Raw genomic sequence first — 20,973 nt, 5'->3', positions numbered from 1 at the left:
AATGGCATGGCAAAAAGGCAAAATGAGATTTCTGTCAAACAGACTTACACATATTCAAGTCCAATTCAAATCTTGGACACACATATTTAAGCTTTAACGTAAAGCATTTCTCATTTGTTGGTACGTCATAATGATTTTTAAAATAATTTTCAATGAAGCCCTTGTCATGTTTCTGTGACCTCAATAAATTCCAGACGTTTAAGTGTTTGGCTTTAACCACAAATACTAATTCAGGGCATTTGAAGTTAGATGGTGTCCTAAGCAGAAAAAAAAAAACGCTGTCTTGGTCGCAGAAACCTGAAAAGTGCTGTACTGTGAAAGCCTTCTTTTGCATTAGAAATGTCTTAAGAGCAAGTAGCATGATCCCATTCTCAGGAACCCAGGGGTAAAATTGTCGCTTGTTTTTTCACTACCAGAATTTCTTCTGGTATTGAGAAAAGAGCGCAGAATATTACCCCTGGGTTCCCGAGGATGGGATGATCCAACTTGGGATAAGAAACAAAAGAGATGTACCTAGCAGCAGCACTCTTAGACTAGAAGCTTTGCTTTATAGCCGAGGCTCTGTTCAGAAAACAACATAATTATGTTGCTCTTGACTTACAACAAATAGACCTTTTCCAAATTTGCGGAGTGGAATCAAACCAATGGCTCCAAGCCAAGGCTGGACTTACATTTACTGTACTTTATCAAGTCCAAACTCGACTTGGAACCACTGTGTCTTGGTCACCTGAACAAACTCATAAAATGGAATTGCAACCTAGTGAGCTATAAGAATGCAAATAAGCAAAATAAAACTCAAGCTGGCTTATCTTGTTGCTGCATGGCCAAAGCCTCATCTCCTTTAATGTCACAAGTATAAGCATAGTAACATTTGCAGGTGCACAGATGTTCAAGGCTGCCTTAGGTGAGATATAACCCAAAAGTTACTCTGTCTGCATAATACAGCTATTCCAAAAATGGTTTGTGAAATTGTTTTGTTAGATACTAATGTATCGTGGAACAACACAGAAGAAAATTGACAAGAAAAACGTGGGAAAATTCCACATTTTTGTGGCCCTTCACTGACTGCATTCACACCACCCACATGCATGTTGGGCTTTTTTAACTTCCACAAACCTTTTTTGAAAGAGCTGTATCGCTATGTTTTCTTGTATCATTATAAAAACACTTCATTTTTTCACTTCCTTCTAAAATATTATCTTAAAAAAATACAATTCCACTCTTACTCATTCATAAGTCAAAACCATTTGTTAATGGAGAATTTGATTAAAAGTTGCATTCAAACTGTATAAAAATTTAAAGAGAAAAATTTCATAAAATCCTGTTTAGAAAAAATACAAGTTCTCAAAATGGAGGAGTTTCACTGCAGTCATTTGGTGGGAAAGAATGCATGAAAAAAGGTTGCATTTCCAAAAAAAGGTTTCTGTCGTTTAATCCTACGACATGACTGCCTTGAAACCGCTGTATATTATTGAAGCAGAACCCTGAATCATGTTGGTTGAGCCTTTTTTGTGCTGCTTGGTGGAGTTAGAGGAGCAAAATGTTGTACAACAACTGGAGGACTTTCTGAACGGCTACTTGAGGTGGTGTCAGGTACACATTGTCTGGTTTGTGCTTTCTCCTGTAAGGTAACGTTTTTTTTTAGCATTAAAATGTAATGTCATAAGCTATATGAAACAGGATACATGTATATGCTAATAAATACAAACACCATGGTCGTCACTAGCTACTACCACTGTTACAACTATTTCTATGGCAACCATCACTATGAGAATGTAAATATGAATTATGAAGACCATTAACATCACCAAGGTGACCATTAACATCACCATGGTGACCATTAACATCACCATGTTGACCATTAACATCACCATGGTAACCAATAACATCACCATGGTGACCACTAACATAAAATTACCATGGTGACCCCTGACATCACCATGGTGACCATTAACATCACCATGGTGACCATTAACATCAGCATGGTAACCAATAACATCAGCATGGTAACCAATAACATCACCATGGTGACCACTAACATAAAATTATCATGGTGAACACTGGCATCCCCATGGTGACCACTGAATTTACTGTGGAAACATTTCTATCACCAAGAGACCACTCACATCACCGTGGCAACCGTTTTATTACCATAGTGATCAGTACTACCATTGATGTTGCCATTGTAATATTATTGTTCCAACCTTTTAAACAATTGGTTTTGTCACTCTGCTTTATTGGATTGTCCAATAGATTTCTGGTTGGCAATTTACATAACAAACAACAACAAAAAACCATCAAACTTAAAATTATGCATATTTGTGAGAGGAGCTCAGTCATCAAGCTAGATACATACCAGTAATGTTAAGTTATTAATGTGTGTCTGTATATTGTGGGAATCTTCAGATTTAACCTGGTACAGAATAACAGCCTGTTAATATTTGACAAAGTCCTTGACACAATGCAACTGTGATCTAGGATGACATTGAGCACTAAGTCTGATAAGTCATATTTTATATTACATTTTTGATCCAGTTCAAAATCTTTAATCCAGTCCAAAATCTCCCTCAAAATATTATTATTTTATTTCAGTTCTTTGGCTGACGTTTGAAATGCTAGTCAGCGAACGAGACATTAAGCTTCGTGGGTTGCACTTCATCGATAATGGTAGAAAAATTGAGAACATTTATCTCCAAGCTTCAAAGGGTTAAGAACAAAATAAATGACCCTTGGCTTAGTGCTCAAAGATAATTCTAAGTTGAATATATTAAAGTTCTGATCTCTCATCAGTTTTCTTACATGTTCGAAGGTCTTGAGCACTGGGTTCCCCATGTCTCTGATGACTGCTGAGAATGAACTCATCCATTGAATACAGGGAAATAGTTCTTCCCACTTGTGACCTGAGATGAAGCAAATATCAAAGTGTCAGTGAAAAATGTATATATAGAATACTGAATTATTTTGAAGCGGTGGTGAAATTCAAGTGGTGGTTAAGTAAAAACCAACATGTGAGTTGAGTTGTATGTAGGTACAGTGTTAAGAATATTTAGTCATCATTGCCATTATCACTGACATCATCATCATTACCATCACATCACCATCAACATCACTACTCGCCACCATCATCACAATAATCCTTGCCACCACTACAATGATCATCTGTGCCATCACTATCACTACCATCTTCATCATCACTATCATCACTACCAACATCATCATCAATCAATCAATAAACTTTATTTAAAGAGGGTGACCATCATCATCAAAATAGTGTTTTCCACGAATGACGTCACACTGTGTATCTTGGGATTAAAATGTGGACAAGTCAAGGTAAGTGCATATGCTAATATTATGTTGCAACAATGTTTTCAATGTGTGGAAAAACTTAATCTTGTTTTCCTTTGACCTGAAGCCTTTGTTTACAAAGTTTGTCTACCAATCAATCCCACAAAAGTTAATGCTTTATCTACTATAAATAAACGTGGAAAATGCTATTATATATAAGTCAACCATTCTGTCTTTATCAACTAAGCAATAGATACTTCAAACTTGATGTTACTATGAAGTAGAACAAAATAGGTATCTCATTCTAAAACATTACTTATGGTACCTGTGATTTCTTCAATGTTAACAGGAATCATATGGTACAGAGCAGATGATGCAATAATACTGTATGAGAATTGAAGGCTGCCAATATCTAAGCAGCATAAGTCTAATAACTGAAGGAAAAAAATTAACATTAATATATTGTTGAGTACTGCAAAATTTCAGAAAAATGTCTGAACTTCCTGCTAAGATGAAGAACGACAAATCAAAAATGAAATATGTGTGATGGGTAAAAATGGGTAAAAAAAAAAACATTTGATTTTGAAACGGTTTAAGTGTCCAATGTTTCTCGACCTAGGGGCTCATATATAAAACACTCAAATGGGTAATCTTTACCCCCTCAGACTATTGGTGCTCCTTATTATGGGTATTTAAAGCTAAAGCTACAAAGAATAGAAAGAAATCAAAATAAATGGGGGAATGTGGACCTCTATTGTGACCTTGAATGATAATGTAATAGATGCAGGAAAACCTAGAAATATTACATTGATCATGTGGAGCTCACACAATACTATGGATTGTCTGTAAGCTATCAGCCCATGAGAAGCGAGATAGTGAGTAAAACATATAATAATATGTGAGACTGTTGGTGGCGTCTAACCTGTGCAACTCTCAGAAAGTCCTGCTGAGAGTATTCTGGATAAACAAAATTATAATTGCAAGAAATCATCTTCGGATCACTCTTCATCATTGTGTTTAACCAGTAAAGTTGAAGGTAGATGTTAAGCCAAGTGTTACAAGTCACAGGACAAAGATTCCAGTTGAGCTGTTTCAGCATGATAAGCTCCTGTTGAAGGATTTCAGACTCTGTACATGCACCATCCGTGACGTATGCAAACTCCGACAACTTAGGTGGGTAGATTTCCTATCAATCAAATCAAGGGTTGATTACAGACAATAAATTAATAATAAATATATATAATAAATATATATAATAAATATATATAATAAATATATATAATAAATATATATAACAAATATATATCTAATAATAAATATTAATTAATTATAAATATTAATAATAAATTAATAATAGATATATATATAATCAATATAAATAAATTGAAGCTTACATTTTTTCTGAGCTCTTATTTCATATGGTTTCCATTAATAATTTTATTTCATATATTTCAACTATTTATACCTCTTCATTTTCTAAATATTAAATAAATTCTCATGCCTTGCAGAATCAAGGGTGACATACAAAAAGCGCACTAGTCTCTTGTGCCCTAAGTTTGATCAATCCAGATGTTGCTTCAGGACAAAATCTAAAGGTCATTAAGGCTGCCCAATTTACCCAGTGGAAACACAAAAACTACCAACTTGAAATATCAATTGAAAGAACACTGAATTGATGTTCTCAAATTCTGGGGGCACAAAAATGTTCAGGTTTATAAGGACGCGAGTCTTCGAGCGGCGAGGTAAATATTCTCCGATATTCACCGAGGCTGAGGCAAATAATTGTTTTAGTACAAATACACAGGTGATTCTTTCAAAAAAAGAAAAAAAAGAAGATAAAGAACATTTTTTTCCGGTAACAGCAATGAAGTGGCTACTCGCCATTTTGGATTATTGCTAGAGGTGATTATCATGTGATAGTGTGAGTTTCTCGACCAATCAGAACGCGAGATTTTCAATAATCACCTGTGTATTTTTACTAAAATCCACTAACCCTTAATAGTACAATGGCATACCTCTATCTTAGAAGCAATAAAAAGAGCTGTTGTTCCTATTAACTGCAGTCTTTGCTTTGGAATATCTTGTTTTGTCGAAAGATATCTATCAATGAAGTCTACAGCTAAAGAAAAGGTCTCTCGGTGTAGTCTATACACCTCACATACCTGTTGGCAATAAAAACATTATATAAGCTTATCTTATATACACATAAAAGCTCTGACCTAGATCTGAGCTCGGGGAATATTTCAGGATTTGACCTTTGATCTGTCAGTTAGCTATCAATGCCACTTGTAACAGCCTAGAGATTTTTCAGTGTTAAATCCATGAGCTAGTTACCCTGAATTGCATCAGCCTAGAAGATTTTTCAGGGTTAGATCTAAGAGTAATCATTGTCCTGACGTTGATCAGCTGAGAGGTTGTGTCAGGGTTTGATCTGAGAGTTAGCCATGCCCTGACTTAATAGGTCAACAAACAGGCGAATGCTGATATTATATGACTTTGATAACAAATCAATTCAAGGTCCCCTGAGGAAGTATTTTTGAAGAAGTTTTAGATACATTATTCGGAATCCAGCAAAAAAATTAAATAAAGTTCAAATTTCTTTGCCAATCACGTAACAATCACATGTCAATCTATTGCAAAATGCCTATTAGATCAGCCTAGAGATCCTTTCTGGGTTAAATCTGTGATTTAGCTATACCCCAACCTCAATGAGCCCAGAAGTGTCTTTAGGGATTCATAAAAATTTCAAAAGGCTTTTTTTAAAGAGACATAATTAGACCTACCTCTATTAACCAGTCTAGTAATATACTTCTCATTCTTGGTTGTAGTTGTTTATGCATCCTTAAGTACAATGGATCTTTTGCATACTTTTTGTACTTTTCTAACATGTAATTCCAAAGTTCAGTTGAATCTGCCCAATTCAGCTCAGGCAGCGGAGTAAGCTTTCGTACCACAGGCACAAAGAAATTAGAAAATGTATAACTAGAGGTATGTTTATCAGTCTTGTGTATCGTACTTTGCACATTCGTAGCAAGTGTTCTATCCTTTAGTATCCTATCAGTGCTTGAAATCCCTTTTTCAATCTTGCTGAAGGAGCTTATACTTCCTACTGTGTTGCAGAGAGTTTCTGTCATTGTGATATTACTCTGAAATATAACACAGTATTAAAATCAATTTGTTAATTATTTAATAAAAGCCAGTGTCTCCCTCAGTTACACAGATTTCATAATGTCTCTATAGAAATGGCTGCTTTTCTGCTTTGGGAAGAATTGGTGGCATAGCCATGAGAGTGCTTCTTCTTATCAATGCATCCCAGGTTATAGTCCCACCAGACTCTGTGTTGTGTGCAAGTAGAGTTTGTTTGGTTCTCTCCTGTGCTTTGAGGGTTTTTCTTTGGGTTTGCCTCCCTCCACAAAAATCAGTTCCTAAATTCCAATTCATGGAACGAGTGCCACAAGTTTCTTAGCCACTGGCTATTAGGTGCTACCCTCATTAAAACAAGGATGGCTTCCACTTAACTCTAGCTCTTACAAATAAGTTGGAGGAAGAACATCCAGAAAAGACCCACTTCAAGTGCACTACAAGGCTTTGCTAGTGGGTTTAAAAGTTAAATTTGTGTCCTGGTAGGTATCATCTGAGCAGAGGGTACTGAACAAGGTTGCTTAAAGTTGATTGTCGAGCAAGATTGTATAATAAAAAGGCTAAAAAAATTTTTAGATGTTTTTGTCAGAGTAACTAGTGTATTTAGGGCAATGAAATCATCCCCCCCCCCCCCCAATAAATTTTTTTTTCCATAATTCCAAAAGAAATTTTAAACATTTTTTTGTTGTTTTTGTCACTACTGTTGGCAAATAATGACGTCAAGCTTAATCACACAGTGCTCCTATTGTTCTACTGTTTCAAAAGTGAAGCCTTTTGATTGGACAATTTATATTTTTAGCCTCTTTGAAATGTTTAGAGCTGAACAATATTGGAAACCATTTCAGAGTCAGATGTCATACATTGAATGTAAACACATTTCTGAAACATTTTATAAAGAAAAATCACAGATGAAAAAGAAAAAAAAAAATGTAAATGAATATTCTTAGACATGGAACAGGCTATCTTCATATTAATCCTTTCAAATCTCCAGAAGACTGATTAAGAATTTAAGGTTGCATGTTCTGTAAATATTTGCTTTTAAATATCTACCTACAAATTATTATGAATTTGCATCTATTATGTAATATTTTCATTTATAATTTTGAAATAAATATATTATAGCCTAGCACTACATGAGAATGAATTTATTTTTCCAAGATTTTAAAATTATAAATTAGCAAGAAAGCTGATTTGTCCTTCCTGTAAAAATATAAGAATATTAATGATAAAACACAATGAAATTGTGTTATTTGAACTTAAATAAAGATATTGTAGATATATATAAAGATATAGAGTATTTGCTAATCTTTATTTAATTCTATGAATAAGTCTGTATTATGCACTTAAATGATCTAAAATAATCTTAAATTCCATAGGAGCAGTGGATTGCTAAGGGCTGGGCCTCCTTATAAAATTAATAATATTACTTCGAATATGTTTTTTAATTTTATAAAACATTCAAAAACATAATAGTGAAATATTTTCGACAGTCGGATGAAATTTTATATTTCTTTAATGTAAAATATGTTATTTTGAAGTATTTGAGTATGTATGTGATTGTTTGTGAAGAAGCTTAAATTCGAAATGGTTTTGTCTTGTGTCAACATATATGAATCAAATTATTCATTGGGAAAATCAATTTTTAACCACCTTTGAAGCGTGATATATAGAAATAGAATGTAGAAATATAAAGAAATATACCTTATGAATACCTGAGTAGAAATATTTGAGCAATATTTCCAAAGGAACAAAAGGAAAATCTTGGATCGATTGAACAGCAGGTCAGCATACTTCAAAATGGCGGGAGTTCACATTGGCGCGAAATCAGAGCAGACAAAGAAGTCCAAAAAAACTGATTTACCTTGCTTCTAGAAGTCGTCCTTGGTCGTTTAGAAGTCGTTTTAGAGATAGAAGTATCTTTGGTCTAAAAAATCAAGAGAAAACAGTCAAAGTTATGAAGAAATTTGAGGTTGCAGAAGTATAAGAAAGTGTGAGAGCCATTGGTACCTTTCTCTTTTTCTTCGGGATATTTTCTTCGATGCTTCGACGATGACTCAATATTTTCTGACTAGAGTGAAAGAATAATAACAGAAGACTTATATCAAAGGCTTTGCACCCACAATTTGAGGATAAGGCATAAGTTATCCCGACTTTATCAGCCTCAACCGAAGAAGCATGGAGGATGCCTCGAAAGATTCCTTTACAGCGACCCCCAAAAAATGTCCTGCTTTCGCTAAAATAACTCACCTACGACTGGCCATTTATTCTCCTCGACTCCAATGAAAGACACCGAGCAAGGTTAACTACCTAGGAAAGTTTTATCACGCTCAAAAATCTTTTTAAAATATTTTTTTGGAGCGAGATAGTTAACCTTGTTAACTCGGTGCCTCTCACCTTGCAAATGAATGAGACTCGGTTTGGCGCGCCGATTTATAATTCTTTAGAACCCGCCATATATTAGCCAATCACGAGCCTCTTGGGAATACCATTCCAAACTTTTCATTCCACTCTTCTTTTACTCTTTTTCAATAATCCTACGAGCATCATTTCAAGGAAATAAACTCCCAGTCAACGTTTGATAAGATTTATCATTCTAAATATAAGATTTTGTACTCGTATGAGGTATGATAGACAGATGAACTGATGCCTCGTTGCTATGGGTGATGCTAACCACAGGAAGCCCAAACCCCATTTTGTTTGTAGTACAAGCATCGTCTTAAAGGAAATATACTCCCAGTTAACGTCCAATAAGATTTATCATTCTTAACTATAAAAATTTGGACTGTATAAGGTAGGATAAAAGGATGAACTGATTGAATGTTGCCGTGGGTGATGCTAAACACAGGAAGCCCAAGCCTATCTAACATTTTGACGAGCACGCGCAGTAATAATGGATATATATAGATAGGTTTCTAGTTATTCTGACATAATTTATTGTATTTATGCATATTATCTTCTTAGTTGGGAATATACCTCGACGTCTATTCTTCAATCTATGCCCTCACGAGGGAATTTTTAACACAGAGAGCCAGCCACCATTATTTCGATGGCGTTCGAGTGTGTCCCAATTTTCGCAGAGAATTTATATTTCTGGGGGGATATTTCACATTCGAACGCATTGAAGGAAAACGAAAAAGGTCCAAAGAGGTTTACTTCCCCTTTTCATTTTCACACGGTTTTCCCCTTAATTTTACAAACCCGATTATGTTTTACGGATTTGTATTTTATTATATCTTCTAAGAAAATAATCACTTCAGTTTGTTTGGTGTGTTTATTTGTAAAAAATTCAGCATGAAATAGAAAAAAAAAGGCAGATGGAAATCAGAATTGAGAAACGAACGAAAATACGAATGATATAAACCTTAGAGCGATTTTCGTACGTAAGAAACGTGCGGTACTGACGATCACCACGTACATGGTACGACATGCCGCGTAACATCGAAATGGCTTCCTTTTTCCCCAAGTCGTAGTTGTTACAGCTAAGGCAGGATACCGTACGCCGTATAGTACGTACGATCGATTACTCTTCCCCCATATACGAAAACTGCTCTTATATAATAACCCCTTTACTTAAACTAAGAACTTCGCTTTCTGATTGGCTGAATGCTTCGATGACGTCATTTTGTCGGCATGTTAACAAAATGGCCGAAATTCAGCTCAAAATAATACTTTCTTGGTATCGTTTTCGTTATACGTGGCTATCCATTCATGTAGGTAATGTTTTTCGATTTCTCTTGCGCGGATGACAGATGGAGTGTCATTTTTGTTCTTGTGTCTCAAGTCCAAGTGATGGGCGCCATCTTCTATGATAACAGCTACTAAACTAGATGATACACTCGTGGTCACTCCGCCAGCATACCAAGGATCCAATCGACCATTACTGAAATGAAAAACAAAATCAGGAGAATGATTACTTTATAGAGTTCCATTACTATTTTTAACTCGCAACTAATTAAGAATAGAGATTTTTTACACCATCACGTTCCCCACGCCCATAATACAGCTTGGGCTGCCTGTGGTTAGATGGCAGAACTTTCTTACGTAAAACGATGGTATTGTTCCTGCCATCTAGCATGGCTGTCGTCACGAGTGATGGTGCTAAACCATTAAATCTCATTTAAATTGCGCATGCATGGAATCAATCAGCCGAAATTTAGGAATCTGGTTCATCAATATCTACCATTAATTTTTTAACCAGATAGTATTTATTTCTTGGTATCAATCACCTTAATCTTATGAATTTCATAACCAGCAGCCTACCCCTGAACGACAGGCAAAGCCTGCCCGTCATGTGTTTTCTATTGCTTGAAAGCAATCAACTTAGTGAATGAATCTCATGACCAGCCTATAATTATAATGACAGGCAAACATGTACACTGCCTGTCATGTGCTATCAATCATGCAGAGAGTATTCTTTGCTTGGTGATACGACTTGTTTGGTATCAACTGAATGGATCTCAATCATACGCCTCATTACCAGCCTTTAATGATCCGAGCCAAATACTGTCCCTCATGAGCAATCAGCCATTTTTTCTAATTTTCTTTTCTTTTTTTCTTCTTTGTAAACAGCCATTCTTCAGCTAGTCTCCCCCAAAAGCTGTTGTTAGTGTCGTCACGCAACGCTCCCTCGAGCGTTGCGTGACGACACTAATAACGGCTGGAAACAATTCTACAACTTGTAAAAATACTACACGCAACCAGTTGATATAACATTTCTATTCTATGTCTTTGAAAGATTGCAGTGTTCTAATGCAATAAATATATATGGAGATATAGAAATATAGATAAGTTATAGTGCTTGGGAACGAGGTTATTCCGGGCGAAAGCCCTTGGAATTAAATTCGGAAAAATTAATTTCCGACCTCGCTGGGAATCGAGCCCACGACCAAGCACTATAACTTATCTATATTTCTATATCTTCATGTATTTCAGAAGTGCTACGCGGTCCACATATTCTCATCTTTGCAATAAATATATAATCTTGTTACCTGAATATAATGTTGCTGTGAGCCTCTAAGCTGCGTCCACCATACTCTGTCTCTACCCAGTATTGAAGGGGAGTGACTTTCTGGGATTCTTGACATCCTTTAGCATAGCTTTCGAAGTCCCACTGTAGATACGTGGAAAGGGGACGACTAAGTAGGTGCATGCATGATTAGAGACTATACGTATATATTACCAAGACAGAGTAATATATAATCTGACACAGGAATAAGAGGTTGTACTTTACCTTTTGAGGATAAAACATGTCGTTTTTCCCGTCCGTGCAAAGAGGCATCACCATTTCTGAGCATGCCTATGTTTGGAAGGTAGTACGAAGTTAATCAAACCCATGAACACTGTATTTTCTATGCATTCAATATATTTCATCCTATGTCTCGTCTCGTCTCTTCTCCTCTCCTCTCCTCTCCTCTCATAATCTCTTGTATCCTCCCTTCCCTCAACTCGATCCTTTTCTCATCCAACACTAATAAAGTATTCCGGCATTTTTCGTACCTGGAAATACCATCCTTTATCCCCAAGAGAAGACACAGCTTGCTGTGAGGTATTAAAGCACTTTGTTTTTCCAGTGCTGTTGTAGTAAACCCCAACTGCATCGGCTATAGCACCTAGTAGTGCAATGTCTGGAAGATCTTCGTTTTGTAACTTTGAACAAGTCACCTGAAGGAAAAATAAATTCCTGTCTATTAAAGGAGGTTTCGATGGACGACGTCAGTCAAGGCGTTTCCATGACATTCCATAGTCACGTGCCCTCGAAAACTTTGTGTTTTCTGACAATGTCATGGAAACACTTTGATTGACGTCTACTAAAACCCTATTTTGTCGCGATTACAAATTGTGCGATTCTGCGCAAGAACTAACAATAATCTAACGTTTACGTATTTGTGCACCTTATAGGCACGTATTTTCTTTCATCATAAGATTATTTTTTAGATTATTGATTTAGGCTAATACTTATTTGGTTTCCTTTATGTTTTTATTGTATTAGATTAAGTTGCACGACCCCATAGCCTATGCTTTAATCACTTATAGTGTTGAAATAAAGTTTATGTATATATGTACGTGAAGCACGTACCCGAAGTTTTTCCTTATTCTCGCTCCTTCAGAGGGTCAATTATCGATGAATTCGTTTGCGTATTGTATTTTCCTTTTTCTTGAAATAAGCTATATTATATACCATGGTATATACAGATCTAACTAATAGTAGAATATGAACGTAATTATATTTTTCAACTGTTGCTGTATGGGTGTGTATAATTTTTGCTGCCATTCGAGGAATGCATTCGCTTACATCATGATTATATGGCTTTATTTCTGGGAGTAACTAAGTCACGAAGAATTTGGTGTTATTTTACGGGGAAATAAATTTATTTTATAAGATTTTCGGCGTTGTCATGTGGTTGAGTATACAGATTAAATAGTATTATTATTAAATTCCCAATGGTATTTGCGTAAACATACCTTGATCGGCCATGCTGGCAAAGGCTCAAGGAAGCTGGCTGCATATGGGTAATCAACTGGACAAAAGAAATACAATTAGATGCGCTGCTGATGAAGGTTTTGTTTTTGCGCGAGTAATGGAATAGTCCTCCTCAGCTCGGGCGCGGTCAGGCGTAATGTTTTCCCATGCATTCAGACCACGTGTCATTCCCTAGAGTATCTTTTCTTTGCTTAACGATTGCGCTCAGTTGTACATGAGAAGAACATCAATATGGATATACATCTCAATAATTTTTCTTTCACAGTTAGATAGTACCACTCAAGATTTCCTACCCATAGCTAGGTTGACCCAGGTCTCGCTCAGCCAGTCTTCAAGCACAGTAACGTTGTCTTCGCTTTGGAGTGGTGAACACAGTCTAAACACCTTGGAAAGAATTCGGCGACCACTTTCTAATACAAGAATAAAAGAGTATTCATTATTGGCACAGGAGAGAAAAGAGTTGAAAATCACACAACAAATTAGGTAGGTCGGGTTTGTTAACGAGGTTTGTTAAGGTACCTTAAAAATATCAATCAATCAACTTTATTTAGAGAGGGTAACAACGTGAATTAAAATCCCAACTGACAAGGATTGAGACGGGACCGCCAATCCAAGACCCTGGATGTTCAGGGCCGTAGCCAGACCGAATTGTTTTACGAGGCCAAACGAACGGCGAAGCAGACAGAGGTTCGGGCATACGCCCCGAAGCTCCCCGAAAAAGTTTGTTTTTTGAAAACCTCAGAAATGCAATTTCCATAGTTTTAAGGGGTATTTGGTATTTATTGCCTCGCTTATGCCTCACAGTCGTTACGGTCCCAATAGGTCCGCCTGCGTGCGGAGGCTCAAGTCACGGCCTCTCCCGTACAACAGAATATTGTCCAACTAACTGAGCGAGCCCATTTCAGTCTCTTACCTGTTGGTTTTAGCTTCTTAATGATGTCCCAAGATTTTCTTATCGAGTCAGTGCAAGGTTTGCCTCCATCGCGATTAAAGTCATCGGTAACGATGCGATAAAAATCCTGCAAACGGCTTAAAATTTGAGTACATATACAGAAAACTAACGCACAGACGCACAGTGGCGGAGGACGAACAATCGGATATGAATAAGCACAACAAATAAGCGATCATATAATTCATATTTTGGGGGGGTTTGTTGTTAGGTACCTCACATGGAGTTAATCCTTGAAACTGCAGAATGGGAGCAGATGCTGCTAAGGAACTAATAATGAAAAAATATGAAAAAATATATTTATACGTATAAGTGATAATAGTCCCATACTCAACTCATACCGATCCAATCTGGCAGCTGGGCCATGATCAAGCCTTCTCCATAATTTAACCTTCCATTCCCTTCCCGTTATTTTTACCCGCGGGGTCGGGTCGGAGATGGGTCGGACGTGGGTCGGAGATGGGCCGGACGTGTGTCGGAGATGGGTCGGACGTGGGTCGGACGTGGGTCGTTGGTAGGTCGGTGTGAATCGGAGGTTTCACCAGTACTATCGTTTAAGAATGGTATTTGATTATATTTATGACCATATATATTCCTATATGAGTTATATATTTGCATTACCTACCCAATAACCACATTTGGGTACTTCATTCTTAACCATGCTGCGAGCATTCCTGATAGAGAGGATAAAAGAGATTATTAACGAACCAACGCGCACTTCTTTATTTGTTAGATTGATTCAGAATTAAAGTGCAAATGAACCCTTCGACAATACTTTCAGTACTGATCATACATGAAGTAAATAGTTGAATGGTAAAATATTTCTTGATTTGAGTGATGCGTTTCTAAATTATGAAGGTTTATACTTTCAATATGCTAATAAGTGTGACGTCTATTAAGGCTTAATTAAATATACAAAATCGAACTGGTTCATAGATACAGTATTTAAAAAGCATCATTATTTTACTCATGGTTTACATGAAAGCTATTTAAAATTTTTATTTTCAAAATGACCAGCATTAAGTATTACTAGTTACAACAAAAACACTCAAATACCTTACCTGACGTCATCATCATTAACATATTGGAAGTATAAACCTTCCTAACTTAGAGACGCGTCACTCAAATCAAGAAATATTTTACCAATCAACTATTTACTTTATGCAGAACCGGTACTGAATGTATTGTCAAAGGGTTCATGTGCACTTTAAGTAAAACATCTAATGAGCCAAGTGTCCATGTTATACAGGGGTCTTAGTAAATAGTACAGGATCAAGGGAAGTGTCAGTTTGGAAGGGTGTCTGGTTAATTTGTTAAGCAGGCTGGATGAAGAGGCGTATCTTACTCACCCCCATACGAACCACCCATGGCGATAACAGGGCTATTTTTGGCTCCTGGAAACGTAACCTGTCAAAACAGTGTTTGTTTTAGTATAAGGGCTTATTTAAAGGAAAGAAAGAAAGGGGGAGAAAGAAAGAAAGAAAGAAAGAAAGAAAGAAAGAAAGAAAGAAAGAAAGGGGGAGAAAGAAAAGAACGGTTGATCCCTCCCGCCCTCCCTCCCTCCCTCCCTCCCTCCCTCCCGCCTCCTCCCTCCCCCCCTCCTCCCGCCTCCTCCCGCCCTTCCTCCCCCTTCCTCCTCCTCCCCCCCCCCCCCCCCCCCCCCCCTCCTCCCCCTCCTTCCTCCCTCCTCCTTCTCTGGCGCCCTACACCCGTCGAGAGAGAGAGAGAGATGTCTTTTATTTAATCTCGGGAAATTTCATCAATGTACAAATTGGTTTTCATGAAAACCGAGTTGATAGGTAATATATATCAAAAATTAATAATAACGTTAAGAATATATAGACAGAATTATGAAATAAATTCTCATCTACCCCCCAAAAATATTATAGTAATTAAAGTGTTAAGGACCAACAGACGAAAGATTCCTCTTAAGGGATTTTAAATTATTGGACAGTCTGACACTTTGGGGTAATGAGTTCCACACTTTTGCACCGTCATAAGAGAGAGCTCTTTTTAAAAACTCAGTGCTGGGTTTCGGTAACTTTAAGCACTTCTCTCTACCACGAAGATCGTAGGTATTTTCTTGAAAATAAAAGAGTTCCCTTACAGATTTTGGTGCAAGTGCATTTAAAGTCTTAAACATCATTATTGCTTTACGCTCCTTTCTTCTTCTTTGTAAGCTTTTCCAGCCTAAAGAAGTTAAAATATCACTAGATCTGACATCGTAGCTGCTTTTTGTTATTATTCTTGCAGCTCTATTTTGCATTTTTTGCAATCTTTCAGCAGACGTTACTGGTAAATTATCCCATACCACATCACAATAGTCAAACCAAGGTAAAACGAGAGCCTCATATATGGTAATAGCTGTCTCCAAGGGGATGTAATCGCGGACAGACAGACAGACAGACAGACAGACAGACACACCTATATTTGAAAACGATAGTTCCATAAGTATAAAACTTCTTTACGTGGAAGTCGTTATTGATTAATAAAATATAAATACATAATCCTAAAAAGTTGAAAAATATTAGAAATGATTTAAATAACAAAGAGAAAAATCCTACTGAGAACTGACAGCACGCCATCTCATCAGACGTTTTTTAAATTCATTCTTTGTTGGAGCAGATCTAATTTCAGAGGGGAGAGAGTTCCACATCTTAGCCCCTCTGTAATAAAAGCTACTCCTGAAAAAGTCTGTTTTTGGGATGTATGGTATTGGAGAGACAGAGAGAGAGAGACAGACAGGGAGACAGAGAGAGAAACAAAGAAATAAAGAAAAACGGAAAGGAAGGAAAGAAGGAAGGAAGGAAGGGAATCTAGGAATAAAAAGCAAACAGGCAGTTTATAAGAGGGAGGACGATAAATGAAATCACATTACTCATAAAATGACCGCATACCTTTATGTGACGTATGAGTATTGCAAAGTCTGCCAAAGCCTGCTCTGATGTCAGGTACCCTAGATATTTTGGACTCTGAAGAGGAACAGCTTATACAGGTTAGAAACTGTGTCGACGTCGTTTGAAGATGATGTTTATGATCGTGATTATAGTGATGATGCTGATGCTGCTGATGATGATGGGTGGTGATGATGAAGGTGTTGATGTTGATGATGATGATGATGTTGACGATTCTATAGTAATGATAAAAGGGTACATTTTACACCGTGAAAAGATTTTTCGTCTTTTTGCGGTGTAAAATTTACCCTTTTATCATTATTGTTTCAATAGAAACACCGACGCAGTTCACACTAGTTTTTATCTCTTCTTGATACTATACAATGGTGAAAGCAATGGTAATGATGATCATTACGTCTTGTTGATGGTATCGTGTTGTTATCTTGCTACATGTCAATAATATATGATCACAAGCACTAACCTCGTAGGACTTTTTCCCAAAGGGCAGCGTTTCTCCATAATATCTATGTTCACCAAACACCAGCATGGCTCCAAACTCCTCGGCATTATCCCACATGAATCCCTGCAGACATAAGGGAATGACGCACAAAACAACTCAGTAAACAATGAAACTCATGCGTAAATAGAAAAAAAGGGAGAGGCTGAGGGGCTGGCGCGAGGGTTGGGAGGGTGGGGGGCATTTAATTTTTAGATCTTCTTTTAGCTTTTTCTTTTTAATTTGTTTAAGGAAACAAAGGGACGAAGATGATGTATACACATATATATATATATAAGAAATCTGTGAATGAATTTTCCGTAAAATAGTGCTCAATACATCGATAGAAGTAGAGCAGAATATTTGTTTGAGAAGAAAAAGTCAAGACAACATTTTTCCCGACAAGCCTGTTTCGTGAATTGCTTCACTCTTCAGGGGATTAAATATATATATATATATATATAAGGTTGAGGTACGTTACGTTGAAACAGTACAGAATAGCGTACCGAATGTAAAGAAATAAATACCTGTAGGAGCAACTTTATGAATGGAAAGATGGATATGGATGGGTGGGTGGGTGGGTGGGTGGGTGGATGGATGGATGGATGGATGGATGGATGGATGGATGGATGGATGGATGGATGGATGGATGGATGGATGGATGGATGGATGGATGGATGGATGGATGGATGGATGGATGGATGGATGGATGGATGGATGGATGGATGGATGGATGGATGGATAATGTTCTTTATAAAATAACTGTTATGGATGTCGCATTCTGATTGGAGCGCGTGCTTTATGAGAGAACATTGTACGCGCGCGCACTTTCCGTTGCGTCATTCCTATCTATTATTGTAATTTGTATTTTATAATAGAAATAAAAAACTTGCTTGCTGTGCTGTGTGCAGTCATAAAGCACTTGGGGGTTGGCAGAACACTTGAAAAGGGTCGAGAAGCACACTTCGCTACGCGTCGTGCTTCTCCTAACACTTTTCTCGTGTTCTGCCAACCCCCGCGTGCTTTATGACAGCACACAGCACGCGCGCGCGTTTTCTATTTCTTCAATATACCGTGTTATTGGCGAACCACGTGATATCTCCTTCATTTCCGGTGTAAAAGAATATCGGTCCCCCTGTCTTCCACTGTTTTCTGTTCACTAAATATCTCTGTTGGAAAGTCTCGTTCTTCTCAAAGTTGAAGTGGTCTAACTGTTAATATATAAAAATATACAAAATACTATTACAGTATAAAATAGGATTGAACGATTTTGCAAAGAGTTAGGATTAACAACTTCATGGTAATTTGACTTAGGCCCCGTCCACACTTATCCGCAAATTTTTGTATCCGTAAATTTTTTTTTGCGGACACAAAAATGTTTGCGTCCACACGCAGCGTATTCGAATCGTTTTCGCCGTCCACACGTGTCCGTTTTCGTAGAATTTCCGGATACGGATACAAAAATTTCCGGTGACGTGTGGACGCAACCCGTATCCGCAAAAAAAAAATTGCGGATACAAAAATTTGCGGATACGTGTGGACGGGGTCTTATATATACTTTAAGCCTATATATAGTTCTCAAATGCATTAATAATTAATGAGGCCAATGACCAATGGCGACTTTGCATTGTAGTCACGTACACGCACCCTGATGCTTGATCAAAAGCGGATCAAGACACTGATAAAAACACAGAGCCGTAACCAGAACTTTTACCGGGAGGGTGCACGTCGAATAAAATCGAGAAAAAAAAGGTAAGCAAAAGAAAGCAGAACCAAAAAAAAAAACAAAAAACACAAAACAAAAAAAAACCACAAAAAAAAAAAAAAAAAAAAAGCAGAACCAAAAGATAAAGACAAAAGAAAAAAAAGGAGATGGATGAGCGGACCTTAAGCTTTTATGGGGGGGGGGGGGGGGGGTGCTCTCCCCCCTGGTTACGGCACTGAAACACTGACGAATAAACGATATAATTGCGAAGGAAGTTTAGATTCACGAGATTCAAGAACAAATGAATTATAATGAGTTTGAGAAGTCATTTCCAAAACTCGTGCTTCGTGTTTGATCCAGGCATCCAAACACCGAGAAACAACATCTGTTGCTCGGTGTTGGATGCCCTGATCAAACACGAAGCACGAGTTTTTGATCTATTACATCGTCAGGCATCATGATTATCATCACCTATTCTATTTTTATGTCTAATGTCAATTTTAATTTTGTTTTTGTATATATACATATATTATATAATTTGTGTGAAACGCTATTGATCTGCTATCATTGTTAATATAAGTAATAAATTATCATCATCATCATCATCATCATCATCATCATCATCAATATGAAGGCTACTTGTAAAGGTTTTCCAGCTTCGCAGTGAATTGTCTATCTTTAAATGATTCGTTATTGTTAATCATTAATCTATTCCTTCTCCTCTTTTATTCATTTATTTCCCCTGTTTGGTTTTGTTATTTTTCCGATTCAATTTTATAATACCGAGGCTTGGTCTTCCTGTGGTCGGATACGGAAATGAACTGCAGTGCTGAATCAAACAAAATGGTATAGCCCAAAATACAAAGAGTAGTATAAAAAATAATAATAATAAAGAACTTGGTTATCGTTTGTGTGCATATTCGAAAGTCCCTCCAAATTTATTTGCTCGTCTTCATTAGCTTTTGGATATAGAATGCTTTCTTGAAATATCTTTGTTTTCAGTGACACCTTTTTACTGGTGTTGTGCTCCAGAGACTCAGCCGCGTGTCGACCTTGAGCCGAGAGAACTTACAAACGAGTTGCAATAATTAATTGTACAGTTCAGAATGATTACTTTATCAGAACCGCTGGAACCAGAGCTCAGTTAGAGTAAATTGTGCTACTTATATTAAGCTAGTTTTAATATTTAAAATTTATCGTAGTCTTGTTCCTACATTTATTTAAAAAAACTGATAATAATAAAATTAAAATGATTATTGATTGATTTGATTATTGACCCATTCTTCACAGAGATTTTAGATAGTCGAGTGTCCATTGACTGTCCGCGTTCCTAATCAAAGATCAAATAACTATGGAGCATGCATATGACTTTACCTTCTGTTCGTAGTATTTGGTTTCGTATTTACAGTACGGACAAATAGTTTTCTTCGCTGCTATTTCGTGGTCGCTCGTTCGTTGATTTGGAAAGCGAGCCTTCAGTCGGAAAGATTCGCCAAAACTAGACGTCAGAAAAAGCACAAAAACTACTATCAATACTCTGTACACAGCCATCACAAGTTTGGTTTATCTAGCCGTGAGCACTGTCATCTCATATGCCCCAAGCTATGTAATATAAACCACTCCAATCAAAGCCTTGGAAGTTTTTTTTAACCGGAAATCACGCTTATTTCACATGACAGACATCTGATGTGTCACTCTCAGTGTCATAAAAATGTGTTTTACATGTCGTCTCGGTTCAGTTGTTTCCATAACATCATAGCGGGTGGTTGTGCAGCTTAGCTTTGCAAGTTGAATTTTGGTTTTCAATTAATGTACATTATTTGGTAGTGGAAAATAAAAATACGGGAAATATTCCTAGCTCCTAATCAAGCCCACGTTAGTTTAGTGCTGGAATAGTTTTCGTATTACTGTTAAAAAGCTCAGTGCTGCATGCGTGTGCCATTCCGTGACCGTGATGTTTTCTAGAATTTTAATTAGAGCAGTTTCCGTATGACCGTAAAAAGCTCAGTGCCCTTAAAGCGT

At 36.9% G+C, this 20,973-nt stretch overlaps 2 protein-coding genes across 4 annotated transcripts; both read right to left on the bottom strand.

Annotated features, from left to right (window-relative positions):
* Positions 1–250: 250 nt before the first annotated feature.
* LOC116304738 (G1/S-specific cyclin-E1) lies at positions 251–8,822 on the bottom strand. 3 transcript variants are annotated; one of them, XM_031714516.2, is made up of 10 exons: positions 8,674–8,822; positions 8,434–8,494; positions 8,288–8,350; positions 6,069–6,431; positions 5,301–5,447; positions 4,208–4,471; positions 3,611–3,719; positions 2,800–2,900; positions 2,357–2,413; positions 251–1,621 (listed from the first exon to the last, which is right to left on the bottom strand). In XM_031714516.2, the coding sequence occupies exons 1-10, from the start codon at positions 8,685–8,687 to the stop codon at positions 1,490–1,492; spliced, it is 1,311 nt and encodes a 436-aa protein (XP_031570376.1). In that variant the 5' UTR covers positions 8,688–8,822; the 3' UTR covers positions 251–1,489. The 3 variants fall into 3 exon arrangements, with proteins under 3 accessions (XP_031570376.1, XP_031570377.1, XP_031570378.1); XM_031714517.2 differs by lacking the exons at positions 8,288–8,350; positions 8,434–8,494; positions 8,674–8,822 and adding an exon at positions 8,128–8,270; XM_031714518.2 differs by lacking the exons at positions 8,288–8,350; positions 8,434–8,494; positions 8,674–8,822 and adding an exon at positions 8,139–8,270.
* An 861-nt stretch (positions 8,823–9,683) lies between these two features.
* Positions 9,684–20,602, bottom strand: LOC116304730 (lysosomal Pro-X carboxypeptidase). Its single transcript, XM_089033800.1, has 14 exons — positions 20,326–20,602; positions 18,320–18,457; positions 17,232–17,333; positions 16,754–16,828; positions 15,206–15,263; positions 14,482–14,530; positions 14,072–14,126; positions 13,821–13,926; positions 13,201–13,317; positions 12,889–12,944; positions 11,923–12,087; positions 11,657–11,722; positions 11,415–11,536; positions 9,684–10,306 (listed from the first exon to the last, which is right to left on the bottom strand). The coding sequence occupies exons 1-14, from the start codon at positions 20,500–20,502 to the stop codon at positions 10,084–10,086; spliced, it is 1,509 nt and encodes a 502-aa protein (XP_088889926.1). The 5' UTR covers positions 20,503–20,602; the 3' UTR covers positions 9,684–10,083.
* Positions 20,603–20,973: the final 371 nt, after the last annotated feature.

This window comes from Actinia tenebrosa, unplaced genomic scaffold, assembly GCF_029948245.1.
Source record: "Actinia tenebrosa isolate PJP-AT-01 unplaced genomic scaffold, QUT_ActTen_1.0 PGA_scaffold2__45_contigs__length_23673736, whole genome shotgun sequence".
Classification (NCBI taxonomy): Eukaryota; Metazoa; Cnidaria; class Anthozoa; order Actiniaria; family Actiniidae; genus Actinia; species Actinia tenebrosa.
This window is presented reverse-complemented; position numbering and strand designations above follow the sequence as displayed.

Excerpts from the sequence above, each read along its gene's own strand:
- LOC116304738 (XM_031714516.2), bottom strand. Across the intron at positions 3,720-4,207 it reads ACTTTCTGAGAGTTGCACAG|TTATTAGACTTATGCTGCTT; the intron begins GTTAGACGCCAC and ends TTTTTCCTTCAG. Across the intron at positions 2,414-2,799 it reads TGCTCAAGACCTTCGAACAT|GTTAAATCTGAAGATTCCCA; the intron begins GTAAGAAAACTG and ends ATTCTGTACCAG.
- LOC116304730 (XM_089033800.1), bottom strand. The coding sequence starts at position 20,502 with ATGGCTGTGTACAGAGTATTGATAGTAGTTTTTGTGCTTTTTCTGACG. Across the intron at positions 14,127-14,481 it reads TACCCAAATGTGGTTATTGG|TTCCTTAGCAGCATCTGCTC; the intron begins GTAGGTAATGCA and ends TTTCATTATTAG. Across the intron at positions 11,537-11,656 it reads ACATGTTTTATCCTCAAAAG|TGGGACTTCGAAAGCTATGC; the intron begins GTAAAGTACAAC and ends ACGTATCTACAG.